General features: G+C 40.3%; 3 protein-coding genes across 4 annotated transcripts in view; 1 reads left to right on the top strand and 2 right to left on the bottom strand.

Annotated features, from left to right (window-relative positions):
- Window positions 1-1,960: 1,960 nt before the first annotated feature.
- Window positions 1,961-12,086, bottom strand: gpr63 (G protein-coupled receptor 63). 2 transcript variants are annotated; one of them, XR_005608510.1, is made up of 3 exons: window positions 11,614-12,086; window positions 4,479-6,326; window positions 1,961-4,271 (listed from the first exon to the last, which is right to left on the bottom strand). XR_005608510.1 is itself a non-coding variant. In XM_039599491.1 (2 exons), the coding sequence occupies exon 2, from the start codon at window positions 6,210-6,212 to the stop codon at window positions 4,980-4,982; it is 1,233 nt and encodes a 410-aa protein (XP_039455425.1). In that variant the 5' UTR covers window positions 6,213-6,326; window positions 11,614-12,086; the 3' UTR covers window positions 4,373-4,979. The 2 variants fall into 2 exon arrangements, 1 of the variants encoding a protein (XP_039455425.1); XM_039599491.1 differs by lacking the exon at window positions 1,961-4,271 and having other exon boundaries at window positions 4,373-6,326.
- A 2,677-nt stretch (window positions 12,087-14,763) lies between these two features.
- ndufaf4 (NADH:ubiquinone oxidoreductase complex assembly factor 4) overlaps window positions 14,764-16,573 on the bottom strand; it is a 6,838-nt gene continuing 5,028 nt past the window's right edge. Inside the window, exon 3 of the mRNA XM_031750218.2 lies at window positions 14,764-15,280. Within this exon, the coding sequence (XP_031606078.1) occupies window positions 14,978-15,280 (303 nt within the window). The 3' untranslated portion in view covers window positions 14,764-14,977. The remainder of the gene's footprint in view (window positions 15,281-16,573) is intronic.
- The window catches only part of LOC120433338, a 2,283-nt gene continuing 1,023 nt past the window's right edge, over window positions 15,314-16,573 (top strand). Inside the window, exons 1-2 of the mRNA XM_039599458.1 lie at window positions 15,314-16,405; window positions 16,549-16,573. The exon at window positions 16,549-16,573 is cut by the window's right edge and continues 258 nt beyond it. Coding sequence (XP_039455392.1) covers window positions 15,873-16,405; window positions 16,549-16,573 — 558 coding nt within the window. The 5' untranslated portion in view covers window positions 15,314-15,872. The remainder of the gene's footprint in view (window positions 16,406-16,548) is intronic.

Genomic DNA, 16,573 nt, shown 5'->3' with positions numbered 1-16,573 from the left:
TGCTTTGGGCTGACATTAAAGGCGGAGTGTTCTGAAAGAAATTCAGATTACTAACATCCATATGTAGTTCATACTCACTGTGATATGGGACGTTATCAGACAGCAGGTGTCATTTTATATATTTCTATTTTACACTGACAGGATGCACACACACACACACACACACACACACACACACACACACACACACACACACACACACACACACACACACACACACACACACACACACACACACACACCCCAAAGGATGACTTTCTACAACATCATAAAAACCATTGAAAATCTTTCACTTTTAGAACTCTTCACTGTATTCTACATGAACTCCCTTAGTTACAGTCATTCACCCTGCAGATGCTACCACCACTATGCTTCACTTTCAGGATGAAAGCATCAGGGTAGAGCAGTCAACCACCACGTTCTCCTGGGGCAGTCTGTCAAGTCTTCTATGTAGCCAGTCCCACAATTCTACAATTCCACATCTGGAGTTTAGAGCGGTGGCAATAGCTACAGGTTTATCAGCCAGGAGACTGGTTTGTGTCTCGTGCCGACTTTCCAGTTATGCTGCTTTTTACTCAGTGATTCTTTTCATCTTTCTTTCATATTTATTATTTCACTCACTGGTCCAGTTTTTTGGTTAGGGTTTTGCCCAAATTCAAGGTTGGATTAAACTCCATGTTGATGATTCTCACAGAAAAAGATCGATATTACACGTGTAGCAGTAGCAGGAAAAATAGAGTTAAAACACTTGACAGAAGAGATCACATTTGCCATTTTAACCTTGTGATACTTGCTAATGAAGATGCTCTTCACAGTTATTAAAAGTAGATTGTGATGTCATTTTTGCAAAAGGCATATGGGGGTGGTAGTTAGCTTACTGAGTAATTATACAAGGTAAACAAGAATATATCGAATAGTCAAACTCAATGAACTGAACAGTCACTAAAGCAGAGTTCCTGGTTCCTGGTTCAGACATGTGCATAATTCAATGCATGAATTATGCACAGAGCTGACACACACAGGAACAAGGACACCGTTTCAGGAAAGAGATGTTGCTGTTGGTGACTTTGACCATGACATAGGACTTGGTATATCAGAAAAGGTTACTGAGAAAATGATGCATACTTTTATCTAAGTGGGGCCATATATGAGGAATATATGAGGAGTACCTGATCATCTAGATAATAAGCACTCAGTGGAGATGATGACAGGAAGTGGAGTCCCTGAGTGGAAAGAGAAGACACGGATGATGCATCGGAAGGAGGGTAATGAAGGCAGAGTTTGCAAAGAGGCATAGTCACATAAACACTTGGTTCCCATATATGATGCCTTAAACATACAGCGATCACAAAGAAAAGAGAAAGCTGAATACATTAATTAATAATACAGATGCGTTTTCAGTATCAAAGGGTATCAGCAGCCACACACTCATATGTGTGTGTGGCTGCACAGAGATGACGTGTAACTACATTTCTAGGGAGGTGCGCGTCGGGTCACAGAGTAGGCTATGTGATACATTACTCCACATGAAGTTATCATGAAAGGTGAATTGGTTATAGAGACCAAAACTATATTCAGTTATTTTATGAGGCTGTAAACAAGGTCCTTTATATTGTAAGGTAGACCCGACCATAATACATACAGAGAAATGCCCAACAATCATATGACCCCCTATGAGCAAGCACTTTGGCGACAGTGGGAAGGGAAAACTCCCTTTTAACAGTAAGAAACCTCCAGCAGAACCAGGCTCATGGAGGGGCGGCCATCTGCCGCGGCCAGTTGGGGTGAGAGGTGGAAGACATCTCCTCTGTGAAAGTGGGCATTTTAACATGCAAGCTAGCCTCAAGTGGCAATTACAGCAACTGCAGTCTTATATGTTGAGTCCCTGGTTTCTCACTTCTGTGGCAAAGAAGAAGCTTGTTGGCTACATCCTGCCACTCTACCATCATGGGTCCAAAACTATGCTTTAAACAAAAACTCCACTTAAAACAGTTTACCAAGGTAAGAAATGTCTATTTCTTTATTACATTCAACAGTACAGTACACTGAAATTGCACATTTTCACCAGATATAGCAGCATTCTGACTGGCAAATGGACTAATTATTAGGCACAATCAAAACATTTAAATACAAATACACACGTTCAATTGTGTCATGGCCACTTTCTGACCACAAACAGATTCCACTTAGCTGTTAATGTACATGCCTGGTAAAACAAATTCTATACAGCTAAACACACCGTCTTCTACCCGCAACTCCAGTGGCAACAAAACATGTAAGGTCAGGCCAAGCCCAGATTATCTTCTCAAAATAACACAAAAGAAACAAAAAGAAAAACATTTTCTCTTGCACAGCATGTGCCAATCAGTGCCTTTCAGGAGTTATAAAGACTTTTCGTTTATTTTTATGGTTTCCTTCAGACAACTTCTTCACTTAAGATAATGTCTTTAAAAAAAAACCAAAAAAAAAAAAAACCTGACTGACACCGTCTCACCTTTGGAGAAGTGGGTGATTGTGGGCTCAGTAAATGCAGCAGTGATGGCTTTAGAGCAGGTTTCTCTAATGCTGCAGTTTTAGATGAGCTGGTCTCTGAAGTACGGCTCGGTTTATATGGTATTAGTTCTTGATTTCAGGTGATATTTTTGCCAAATGTAGGCTGATTTTAAGCTCAAAAAAAGACAAAAAAAAAGAACTTTGGCACTAAAAAGTGAGGTGAAAGCCCAGCTGTAAACTGCCTGAGCTGGCCTAGAACTAGCTTAGACTCTGAAACTGCTGCAGGTGGAGATCAGTGTCTTCACCTGTAATATGCAGCCACTTGTCTTATCTTATTATTTTTGACAAAACAGTTGCATTTCACTTGTTATTTCCTGAATTTCCTGAATGGTCGAGACTCTCTACAGCACAGGCGTCGAACTCCAGGCCTTGAGGGCCGCTGTCCTGCTTGCTTTCCAACTAACCTCCCCTTGTAGCTTCTTATTGGCAAAGCACACCTGATCCAGGTACTGAGCAGCAGGTAGGGCAGGGATATCTCAAAAACAAGCAGGATACTGGCCCTTGAGGACTGGAGTTTGACACCCCTGCTCTACAGGCTCAAATGCCAAATGGACTTCCAGTGTGTTTCAAAAGATGTGCTCAAGATTAAAATTTGGAAAATAGGCACAGAGATACAGCAGATATAGATTTGAATATAAAGATGTATATACTGTATATAAAGATGAACAACACAAAACCTAAAGATTCCCATTACCCTAAAGGCTGCTGTATAGGTCAAATTGTAGGGGGTTTGGTATGGTAGTCCAGTTGCCGTCGACCTGTTGGAGGCCTCACAACTTTCTGAGAATCTTCATACACTCCCTGACCATTTAAAGGCAGACTGACATTAACACTGCATTGAACCACTGTGGGGCTTTGAGGCAGATACTGCAAAGACATCCAGTTGATCCAACCCAACATTTGCCAACAATAGAACATCATATCCCACCACACTGGACAGACTGAGCAGGTAGACTGCACGCACACTGGTAGGTCATTCTTGACTAACAGCAACAGAATCGTGCTTATTTAAAATGCTTGCTCCGGATTGTTGGGTACAGGGTCTCAGCACATTTTAGTCGAGCCTGTTATATTCCACCACGGCACTGTTGCCAAGAACTATCAAGTATCAGAAGCTGATACTGAATCTACTGAGTCCTGTAAAATTTTGAATCTTTGGACCACACATTTGTCATCAAATATTTTGAGCCTATCCTAAAGTGCGAACAGATAAAACGATTTTAATGTCGTCATCATATACACAACACATCAAATGACAAGTCCTGAGCTTAGATCACCCAATAATCCCTGAAGTCTACCCAGTTTAGTTAAAAGCCCCCCAGGTATTTATTATTTGTTTTTAGATGGAATTTCTTTCTTTTCTAATGTAAAAGCCAACAGATGGAATGAATCATGGGTTCATTGTTGGTCAATCTTTGACTTTATCCTCACATCAACTCTCTTTTTTCTTGTTTTTTTATGTGTGAATCAATAAGTAGCTTGAGTGGTTTGAGTCTTAGGAATGACAAAGAAGCTCATTAAATAGTATTGTGTTTAATACTAGACTGCATTAACCAGAAAAACTACCACAACAAACCTTAAAGTGCACATATGCACAAAGCAAGCTGCCTGGTAAAGCCAGCAATGATTCTAAAGGTGTGTCTACTAACTGTTGCCACAATCAGTCATCCTGAATGGCTATTTATGTTTACTTAAGCCAGGGGCGTCCAACTCCAGGCCTCGAGGGCTGGTGTCCTGCAGGTTTTAGATATCACCCTGGGCCAACACACCTGAATCAAATGATTAGTTCATTACCAGGCCTCTGAATATCTTCAAGACACGTTGAGGAGGTAATTTAACCATTTAAATCAGCTGTGTTGGATCAAGGACACATCTAAAACCTGCAGAACACCGGCCCTTGAGGCTTGGAGTTGGACACCCCTGACTTAAGCCATGGTGCACACATGACCTTTTTGCCTTTCAAAAGGATCGCCTCACTCTGAATTTCCTGCCCAACATACGTAACTTTTAACCACTAAATGCAAACACCATTCTGTCTGTTCATGACTGACTGTTGCTACTTCTTGTGGAAACTAAAGCTCAACCAAATCTTTGTTGATGAAGAATCCTCACCTTCACATTTGATGTTTTAAAAAACAACAACTTATAAAGTACAGTTTCAGTACTGACAATGAGGTCTTATACTGGAAATTTTGCGATTTCTCATCTGACAACCTTTAAATCTCTGGGATGTTGGACTCACCGTGTACCTCCCGGATTGGATCTTCAGTCTGGCTTCTGTAGCAATAACCCATTCCACCTCAGCCCCCTTATATTTTTAATGCAGTGCTAACCTCAGTCTTATAGCCTGCTAAGAGAAGTAAACCATGAGAAAACCCTAGTGAGATAAGATGCATTTTAACAGTGTTTCAGAGAGGAGTTATGCCTTATACCACAGAGCGATGCTCTCCACATATATACACAGCACTTGGCTGTATGCGCCTCTTTGTGTTGCCTGGCAGCTGAGGAAGAAACTTGAAGTATTTGGGCATCAGATCGAGGCAGGCGTCGCGGAACTTCTTGATCCGCCAGTAGTAAATAAGAGGATTGAGGGCTGACTTGAGGTAGCACAACCACAATACCCATGTGCTGATTTGAAAAAAGCTGTCTTTGTGGTAGAACCTGTCACTGAAGGTAGTTACCAAGCTGAAGGCAGTGAAGGGTGCCCAGCATGCTGTAAACACGGAGAAGAGGATGAGGATGGTGGTGAAGGCACGGGTCTTGAAGCTCATGTCTATGTTCATCTTGAAGGGCTTCTGGAGGCTGAGGAGGCCCAGTTTGCTGGCCTGGCTCAGACAGACGCTGTCTGTGTGGCTATGGATGCGAATGGCATTGTGGCGGATGGTGTTGAGGATGCCCATGAATGTGTATAGCATGACCGTGAAAGGCAAGAAGAAAAAAACTAGCGTTAATATCAACACATAGGCGTGGTAACCGGGATCACTGCTGTAGCCAAATATACACTGAGGAGCTCTGGGTGGGATCTGTAAGGGAGGTGAGCCAACAGCTAGGGGGAAAGTGAAAATGAACGAGAGTCCCCATGTGACCACTATGAGCAGCTTGGCTCTCTGTGGGCTCAGCTTATCTTGCTTCTGGACAATAATAAGAAAACGATCAATGCTTATTATAAGCAGTACAGCTGCTCCTTCCATAACAAAAAACCAAAAGAACATGGCTGAAACGCGGCAGAAAACATCTCCAAAAATCCAATTGGTGGTCACCACAGTAACCAGAGCAAAGGGCATGTTCAAGATGGCCAGCATCATGTCCGCAAATGCCAGACTAGCCAGCAGAATGTTGATGGCTGAACGCATGGCAGACCTCTGGTACACCATCAGGCACACTACTATGTTTCCTGACAGCGCCACTAAAAGGATGACTGCCATGACAAAGCAGAAGAAGATCTGCAGAGGTAGGCCAACACCTTGCTGGATTTCCAGAGCATTTGCCGTTGGGGTGACCGGCTCCGAGGGAGACCCGGAGCCCAGGGAAACGTTTGCCTCGGAGAGGTCTTCCATTGGTAGCCTCTCAGAAAGGTTCAGCAACCTCGTAACGACGCAGCAGAAACGGCCATTAATGTCCCCTGTATCCAGAAGGGGAATGGTAGTGGAGAGAACCATTCTTCTCCAGGGTGAGCAGGCATCATTGCATGAGAGTTCACATAAAATCTGATGGCAGACACGCGGATATCATGTCCCCAAGGCCACACGGCACCATCTTCATGGTAGCAAGACCTTAAGACAAAAATAGAAAATATGTTAGAATTCCATTATGAATTCCATTTTTCTGAACAAGCAGAAAAATATTATTCCAAAATACTTTTTGAAATACTATGTAAAATTTGAACACAGCTCCAAGGACACGGAGTCCTTAAAGATTTCATGCTACTGTAATAAAATAGGATGTTTCTGCCAAAAGATTGGTGCCTGAGTAAAATATGACTCATTTCAGTTTTTTTAAGCAATCAAAAACACAGAGCCTTACTGTCTTAGAACAACAGATCAACACCATGACGGAAATCTTTATAAAGCAGAGGACGACTTTCTCACCAAGACCTTTTTACAAAACTGAAAGAAAAATGTCAAAGTTTACTAAACAAAAATAAAATTCGATGAGCAACTGTTTTCTTTTTCATCATTTTGTGTGTGTCTGACTGTATCCTTCCCCCAACCACGTACCAATTAAACTAATTACATCTTTGAAATAATTAACATAAAGTTTATTTTCCAGTATACAGAATTAAGCCACATTTAAAAGTGGAATACAGAAAGACAAATCTGTCTCCAAAAAGAAACACATTGTCTGGTGTGTTTGGCTAAACTGTGATAAGAAATCCTATTCCAATTTTTTTTACCCCTGAGAGTGACAGAAAGCTAGTGCTCAACCGGACACAAGGCAAATACTGCAATAAAAACCCTTATCACTAGTATAAACACTGGAGGCATTGCAGGCGGGCCAGCTGGTATTATTACAATAGGCAGCAAATGCCAGATGTAATAAATGGGCAGCACCAGAGAGTCCATTTGTTAATAGGATAACTTTCCACACAAATTAAGCTTTTTAGTATTTTAGTTCTGTGTGGGTGTAAAAAAATAAATAAATAAATATCAAGCCGGTGTAATTATGAGCAATTACTGTGACAACACTGCATTTAAGCCTGTTAGGGGGATCTGTACTTTAGCTGTGCTGCTGTGATACTAGGATATGCAGCCATTTGACAGATAGCGCCATCTCTTCAGCACACCGAGGAGACAAAAACCTACAATGCAAAAATAAACTGCAGTGAAATCGGGCAGAGTTTGTTTTGTTCATATGCTGATGACAAGCTTATTGTCTGCCACAATTTCCACAAGGACAGCAAGGAGCAGCCGGTTTAATCTTCTTGGCCCAGTTCCCACTTCATTAACTCTGCATTCAGTGAGGTAGACTGCTGCATGTCGGCCTCAACAGGTAGGGCAGCAGTGTTCGCTGCTTTTGGGTGCAATGACCTACGATGTTAAAATAGCCACTCCAGTCTCCCAGCAGTCAAGTGATCCTGCATAGGAAATGAATGATCAGGTACTCGGTGTTCTGAACGACAGGGAAATGTTTAAATAACTGCAGAGGCACTGCAATTATGTAATGAGAATATGCTTACAGCTTTTCACACATCTTGTAACCTTGAATCGCTCAGAGGGAAAAGATTTGTTGGAAAGCTGCCCAGTGAGCTCACGATGGTGCTCGTGATGTTACTGGGAGGTACCAGTTTTACAGCAATAATAGCCAGTTCAGACACCGTGTTTATTTCAAATAGCACTGTTAAACACTGGTGTGTCTGTGAGAGCAATACCAGTGTTTCCCCTCACATAGCATTATTTGGACAGGCTGCAGAGTTATACGATCACCCACCCGAGTATGTTTGAAGAGTCACTTTTAAAAAAAAATTCTAATCTAGAGATCAAATAGAGGACAATCCCTTGCTATTATTTCAAAGTTCAGTCGCTGCTTACCAGTTAGCTCCTGCCCTTCCCTGTTAATGCTTCCCTCCTGCCTGTACTCTTACAGTTGGTAATCTCTGCAGTCTTATAAATGTTTCTGCGATGTCCTTGAAATGAAGCAGCTACAGAGAGGAGGTAGACAGAAACCTGCGACCCAGGGCTCTCGTGTATAACCTTGTTTTTAGGTACCTTTGAACATTTCACACTGTTTTTTTCCCAGTGATATCATGTCTTGCATTCAAATGACTCATGACTTTAATTCCCCACACCATCTACCTATGCTTATTTGTAACGAAGCATAGACTTTGCAGCAGATTGTACACAACGTTGTGAAACTGTTACAGGGAGCACTTTAAAGTAGTAGTACGAGATATTACTTTTAAAATAAAAACTGCAGACTCTGGAAAGCAGGGACTAACTTAAAGAGCTCTAGCACAGTAGTGAAAGCACAAGTGGAAGGAATGTTACCACAGATCCATTTAGTACATTAGTGTTCCGAGGATCAAGCAGAGATGTCACAAGATATCCAAGTGTCCTTATTGTCTGCATTCAAATGTTCTGGAAGAATAAAGATTTGGCTGGTTTTGCTCATGTTTATTTAGCATTAGTTAGCAATGCTAATACCGATTTCTGGTGATCTAAAAATTGGAATATTCTGATATATCGTTGAAAAAACAGATTTCCCTATAATTTAATATGTGTAGTTATTTTAATTACACGTTTATGCACTGCCTGACTATACCTAGAGCAGCCGTTTATTGTTTCTGGTTTTCTAAAAAAAAAATGCATTAGGAACACCAGCAAAAAGACTGAATGGTGTTGAAGGTTGTTTCACCTTCTTTATCTCTTCTTTACTTTTTAAAATGTTCATTTATCTGATATAAATAAAGATGAGGTTCGTTCATCCATCAAGATTCAAGTCTAGGCAAAGATGCCCAGATTTTCATCTACCCAGCCGCTTCTTCCATTCAGTTCATTCAGGGAGACTTCAAAGGATTCCCAAGCCATCCAAGAGATATATTCTCTCTAGTGTGTCTTGGATCTTCCCTAGGGAGTCCTACTGGTGGGACATGAAACACCCTATATAGGAAGTGTCTGGGAGGTATCCTTGTCAAATGCTCAAACAACATCAACAGGCTCCTTTTGATGTAGATGAAGAGTAACAGCTCTACTTCAAGCTCTTCCCAAATAATCACGCTCCTCACCTTATCTTTAAGGGTTAAGAAAGATTATTTTCACTGCGTCTATCCACAACTTCAATCTTGTGGTCACTACACAGAGTTTGTGGCTCTATGGTCTCAGATTTGGAGGTGCCAATTCGCTTTACACTCAGCCGCCCTACTGCAAGCTGGGGGTCAAGAAGTCAAATGAATCCTATGCCAATACAGACAGAGTGGCAAATACAGTTTTAGTTAGACGTTAACATCCACTTATTTCGTTGAACGTTTCGTTTCGTTGTCTCATCTGACCATAAAGATTTTCTCCAGAAGGCATCTGGCTGGTATATATAAGCTTCTGCAAATTTCAGTCAAACATAAAACTGTTGATTTTGAGCAGAGCCTTCTATCGCAAACTTGCTCCACAGTACACAGTGACGCTGGTGTTCCAGCAGTTTCCACTTCACGGCAGGCTTGAGCCTTGGTAGTTTCTGAATTATTCCTGGAATTCCAAACAGATTTCCTCTCATCTGAGGCTGACAGTTTGAGTCTTCTTAAAGACCTTAGCAAAGTGGTGACGCATCTGAATAACTTGTACTTAAGCACAATTGTCTGAACTGATAATCATGAAATCTGCAGTTATTTAGAAATGACTCCAAGAAATCTTGTCAACTTGTATAAATTTACAATTCTCCTTAGAACTTCAATAAGTTTACTGGATTTTCCCATTATTCTGAGTGTGGGTCACTGCAATGAATGCTCTCAAAGAGAAATTACGAAAGAGTAGTCAATCATGATCGCTAATCAACAACAGACCGTATCAAGTTAAAACATACTGTAGAACCTTCGGCACCACTTATTAAAAGATTATATTTGACACTGTATGTATACTTTTTAACCTGTGAGGATTACATGAAATCCCCCCAAAAATACAAACTCGTTCTTTTATTTTAAAGTCATCATCATGATGAGTGAATGTAAACTTCTGACCACAACTGTAGTCAGTAATATTCAATTCAATTCAATTTTATTTATACAGCGCCAAATCACAACAACAATAGCCTCAAGGTGCTTCAAATTGTAAGGTGGACGCTTTAGATCCTACAATAACACATACAGAAAAGAACACAACAATAATATGAACCCCTATGAGCAGGCACTTTGGTGACAGTGGGAAGGAAAAACTCCCTTTTAAGAGGAAGAAACCTCCAGCAGAACCAGGGTGGCCATCTGCCGTAACTGGAGACCATAATACTGGCCTACCAATAATAGGTTTTACCTGCCTCTTGTCAACTGATTGAGTTAATCCTTTCTCTTCCAGACATTTTGAAAAATAGCAGCCGCAGAAACCGTAGCAAAATATATATATGGAAGAAATCAACACCACTGAACAGCCTATCACAACCGCTGCAAACCGCATCATCCATCATGTAGTTACATTTTGGGGGCAGTGCATGTTAGGCTACAGCATCAGTTACAGCAAAGGGGTTCAGAAGGGTTTGTGGCTACGCTGTACCTATAGTGCAGTTTTAACAAAGTATAATTTCACTGTCAGACTGAGTCGAAGAAGTGCAAATGTAAAATCACAGCAGTATACTGTTGCGTTATATTTGCCTCACAAGTCAGATGTTGCAGCAAGTTTAACAGTTTTACTGCTTTTTCGTGCATTACAGCCCAATTATCAAGTCAGGGTTGGTGGGGGTTGCTCCAACTTTACTAATTGGTTCAACCACTTTATGCTTAACCATACACCCCTCACACCAAGCTGAAATTACACTGAATAACTACTTTAATTTGTTTCACTGTTAGCCTTTTGTGAAACAAAATGTATTAATAAAAAAAAACAGTAAAATTAGATTGCTGTATGTATTTACTTGCTACATTTATTTTATAAACTCAGAAACAGAATGTTTCAGTGAAGGCTGATGTTCCCTGGATGGTTTCCAGTCTCTTCCACGCACTGAGGACTGGAGCTTATTGAACACTGGTACTGGATTGGTACTTGGCACCGGTAGATACCCCTCAAAGACAGATGAACAACGACCTTAATGATATATTAGTGCCCAGTACCTTATTCAGACCAGGCCTTCCCTTCATCCACCCCCAACTCACAGCTATTTATGCCAGGCCGAAGCAGCTCGCCGACGGCTGTTTCACAGAGCATGAAACCGCTTATTTCGACAGGATTCGGTGATTTGGAGCAATCTACTCAAGCTCAGAGACCGAGACAATAAACAGACACTTCACATTAATGCAAGCGACGAGAACAGCGGGTGTTCGGAACAAACGGCCTAATTCATGTTTTAGCACAACATTTATTATTATTATTAATGGCATTATTACACCGCTGCTGGTCGGGTTTACAGTATACTCGCTAATATTATTACCTGCTTCATTCTCCCATGCTGGAGCTCAGGAGCAGCTCAAGTACTGAAGCCCAGTCCGGAAAAATGGAGCATCTCACCTCCCAAAAATCTTCATGGTCGTCGGTGTAGAGAAAGACACATAACTGCTGATGTACCCGAGAAAAACCCTGTTTTAGCTTTTAAAATATATATATTTTGGCAACAGCGCGACGGCCGGTGATGCCACCACCTCCACAAATGAAGCCTCAGAAGAAAAAAAAGTGAAATCCGTGTTTGGTCAGAACGGCTTTGTTTCCAGCAACAGCTGCTTATCCGCGGCGGGAAAACGGAAGGTTTCCTGCTCAAATCTTTGTTTTTCTTCGTCCATATGTGAGGTGTGAACAGCCCATCCTCCACTGACAAATGTACCAGTGTCACTGTATGTGAGCGTCTACTGTACGGAGCCCAGATTCTCCTCACACGGTTCCAAACTACTCTCACTGGCTGCTGCCTGCGGGAAGGCGCAGACACCGACTACTTCCTATATTGCCTTTCAAAATAAAGAACTAGTTGTGTTTTTTAAATAGTGTTTTTGTGTGGATGTAAAGTTGATTTGGTTGTTTTCATGTGATTTATGTTATAAACAGTACACCCAAAAAGCTCTTAAATGCTGTTGCAGTTGCCCCACGTATAAACAGAATGCTGCCTCGCATTAAAAATCATCTGATGATGATTTTTCAAAAACATCCAAGTTTTTCTTGTAAAAGTCCCACTTTATTTGTACTTGCAAATTTTGTCACAAAATCTTTAAAAATGAAATGTGTATGAAAAGGATTTTTTTTTAAGATTGTGTTGAAAAATAAATAGCTAAGCTTTAACTCAAAATTAAATTTCATGGCGTATGGCTAAATTGTTGTTTCTGCATTTTTGATTTATAAATCAATTATCTGCATTATTTTGAAGATAACGCTACACAGTTTCTGGTAAGGTTTGCGTTACTTGATAACTGACATACCCAGAAGCCAGTGGCATGGGCAAAAGTGGATATTCCTAGTGAGGTGCCCCGTTTCGAGCACCGACCAATAGAAAGGATAGACTGTGCAAGTGGGGCGTGGCTTGTTTTAGCGGAAGTGCTTTTTGGGGCATGTGCGGATGCATGTAGTGGGTGGTAAAGATAACAAAGACAGTACATTAGTGCTAAAGTAATCATGGTGTTTTCAGGATATTGTGCAGTGTGGCTGGACTGTACAAGAAATTCAATTATTTGAAGATTTTTTTCCTTTTATTTGAAACATTGTGCGTATATGCAGCAGATGGTATAAGTGCCACAGGATTGTTTTCATTCATAAATATACCCCATGATGTTCCTTCATTTTTGACTTCTACATTAAAATGCATTAAACACAGCCCCATCCATAGAACTTTGGACCCATGTGTTAGACAAGACTCATCTCCTTTGTCAGCAAAACAACATTTCCGAGCATCACTGTCTTACCTGGAATGCTGAGTAATCCAGATCTACAGTGACACTGGTGGATGGGGTGGATGGAGAAAAAAAAAAAAAAAAAAAAAAAAAGTCAAAAGAACAAATGTCAGTGAGTTCATATGTAGTAATAAACGGCTACATTTTAGACACAACAGTGTCTGACATCTTTAAAAGAACATTTCAACAAGTTAGAAACAGACTGCTGCTGTTGTCTTTTGTGTGTGGTTTGTACAGAGGAATTACTCTCATCATACAAGCCTGTATACAAGCACAGTATCAGCAAACAGGTCTGTAACTACTACAAGTGACAGTACTAGAGGAACTGCACTTTCATTCCCAGACTATAGCTTTCATTATTGGATAATAACTCTGAAACAGGACAAACTAGAGCTACATTTGACTCCTCATGTGAACCCAATTCAAAAGTTAAACAGAATCTTAAAGTGGTCTAAAATGGAAATATGTATTTAATACCACAGATAGTGAATTGTATGCATTTGTTTGCTCTAATGAGTACAGAGGTGGAGTTACCCATTAGCTTAAAACAACAATAGCACTTAATTTGCACCGTTTTATCATGTGATCTGCATTGGTGAAAAATAAAACCTGACCCATGATCTTTTGTATTTTCACCTATTACTGACCTACGTTTAGATATGCGATTTAGCTCAATGCCTCCACAGACTGTATGTAAAAGATGGAAGCTGAAGTCGAAAAATAAATTCTGTATCTGATTAGAAAAATATGAGAAAAAGACTTTTTAGCTCCCTTGACCCATTTCCTCATAAATTATGGTCACTTTGTTACTAGGAACATTAGACTTTAGTTCATGTTTGACTCACACACAAACCCACCCCTCACTCAATATGTATTTGACAACATCAAGATGGTGTTCGTTAAAATATTCAAGGGTTCAAAACATGACTTTACTAACAACTGGCAATATCACAGTTGGCTACACCCAGTTTTGTTAACGAGATCTGTTAAGGCTAACGTCAATGTTTTCAATGATGCTCAGTATTGATGTTAAAAAAATGTCACAGAATTACTAATTTTCTATAAAAGTGACATGTGTTTTCTACCCCGGAGATGAGTTCTATATACCTTAACAAGTTCAGCTGTACACCAGAAGCAGGTAACTATAAAATTGTGCAATCACATGAACTTCAATACTGACTGATGATAACACAAGTACAAAAAAACAAAACATAAAACCGGATTAACAAAGAAAGCTGATAACCACACAAAATACAGCAATTATCCCTGAAGGAAGTTCTTGGTTTTTCCAAGGCTTTTGTCAGGCAAGCTTGGTTAGGTCAAACTGGGTTTTTGGTGCACCACCCAGGTCTCAGGAAGTGATGCTAGTGTAGCTAATTAGAGAAGTTCCTCCTGCTAATTGCATCTTTGGATCAGGTTTCCTGAGTGAGATGCCCAGGGGACTTATTGTTATGCAAGTGATGGGAATCCCAGCACTAACTGTGCTAGCCTTTTCCATTTGCTTACTATCTTTATGCTAAACTTGCTTGCTTTCATATCACACAAATATGAGCCTGTCCATCTGAATGTCATTCTATGAAGAAAATCTAGTAAATGTACTTTCCAAACTGCTGAATGACTCCTTTTGATGTTGTCCACCTGCATATTGACATCACCCAGTTTTAGATAGTTCTCTGATGAAAATAAAACAAACCAATAGGATTACAAAGAAGATTAAATATCTAGAATTATTCTCATGTTTATTGTAGGGGTGTTTTGTATCTGGTAATATGTCCCATGAAATTTCCTATGATCTCATCTCCATGTCAGCAATATGTAATGTCCAAGCTTTCAATCAGCTCATTCTTGCAGTGACAAACACTGAAATACATAAATAAATTAAATATGCTGTCATTTTCCACAGAGATGTCAGAGACTCTAGTCCTACGCAGCCTTTATCTCCTTGGCTTTTTTAGTCTTGGGTGGTATGATCTCAACCTTGAAGGGGACAAAGAACTCTAAAAGAGCTTTAGTTTCTTTCAAGTCCAGAGAATACTCTTGTGCGATCTTTTCGGGGCTCCATGTCTGAGGCTGGTGCTGGTGGCTGCCCATAGCCTTCAGGGCCTCAGCAATGGTCAGTTTACCAATGGGAACATCCGTGAGCTCCACCAGGCCCAACGGAGATGCTGGGACACTGAACTTGAGAAGTCGTCGCTGTTCTTTCCCCGCCGTCACGTCCTTCAATACCTGAGAGAAGAATGAGCAGTGAAGAATAACTATTGTGAATAAAAATTAAAAAAAATCAACACTTAAAAACTTTTGGCCGGTGCACATGCAAATCCCACACAGGAAAGTCAGGTTTGAAGTTGGGAATGACAGATTGGCTAATTTCCCAAGTTCAAAAAGTCCCCTATCACAACACAGCAAGAACGTCCACCTTACCTTTATGATACTTTGTGGCATAAAGGTAACCTAACTACATTTGCAATCATAAATGTAACAAATAATGCTACAGTTTTTTTTTTTTAATTGGTTTGGCGCAGTTTTCACAAGCAATTGGTACATTTTCAAAACTCTTCATACTTATATCACAACAGATCATCAAAAGTGCACCTTTTTCAAACATTTCAGCATATTTCCAATTGTGTTAGTACAATACACATAATGACAAAATATCCTTTTCACTACACAAAATATGTGTTTCATCTAAATAAATGTTTCATTCACAGTTACTGCCTTTCATAATGTTATCACTATAAAATTTTTGATTTGCATCTCTTATCATTCAGTTTAATACATTTGTCTGTCATTCAATTCAACTGATCTTAATGTTTAATCAATGAATCATTCATTATGTCCATGGACTTCCAACTTGACTGATTGTTGTCTGGTCATTTGTAAGTTACACATTGCTGCAAGAGCTTTCAATCTAGAAATACTAATTGCTAATCGTTTCCCCCTGATGATCACAATTAGTTACCATATAAGTAGAACTGTGTTTGAGACTTTGCACTGTTCAAATATGGAGCAGGATAGACTCGTAGGGAGAGGAAACCTTCATCGAAGAGGTGGTGGTGCTCCTCGACAGAGAGGTGGGCACAGACAAAGAGAGAGAGGTGGTGGTGCTCCTCGACAGAGAGGTGGGCACAGACAAAGAGGAAGAGGTGGTGGTGCTCCTCGACAGAGAGGTGGTCTTCAGAGAAATGTAGGCAGAAGACAACGCACCATCATCTCTAATGAAGTCCGGGCCATCGTTGTTGACCATGTGGTTAACAGAGGCTTTACCATGGCTGAGGCTGCCAGGTTGGTACAGCCTAATTTACAAAGGTCAACTGTCAGCTCTATCATCCAAACTTTTCGCCAAGAAAACCGGTATGTCTGCTATAGCAACTTCACTTCTAAAAAAAAAAAAAAAAAAATAGTACCCTATTGTATAGATGAACAACATGTAATTGTCAGTTTATAGTAATGTGATTGGTAATACTTCAATATTGACAGTATATGATTGTCCTCAGAATTAACAGGAGACAACCTGGTGGT

Source organism: Oreochromis aureus, linkage group 15 (genome assembly GCF_013358895.1).
Source record: "Oreochromis aureus strain Israel breed Guangdong linkage group 15, ZZ_aureus, whole genome shotgun sequence".
Lineage (NCBI taxonomy): Eukaryota > Metazoa > Chordata > Actinopteri > Cichliformes > Cichlidae > Oreochromis > Oreochromis aureus.
The sequence above is the reverse complement of the archived record's forward strand: the minus strand, read 5'-3'. Positions and strand labels throughout refer to the sequence as shown.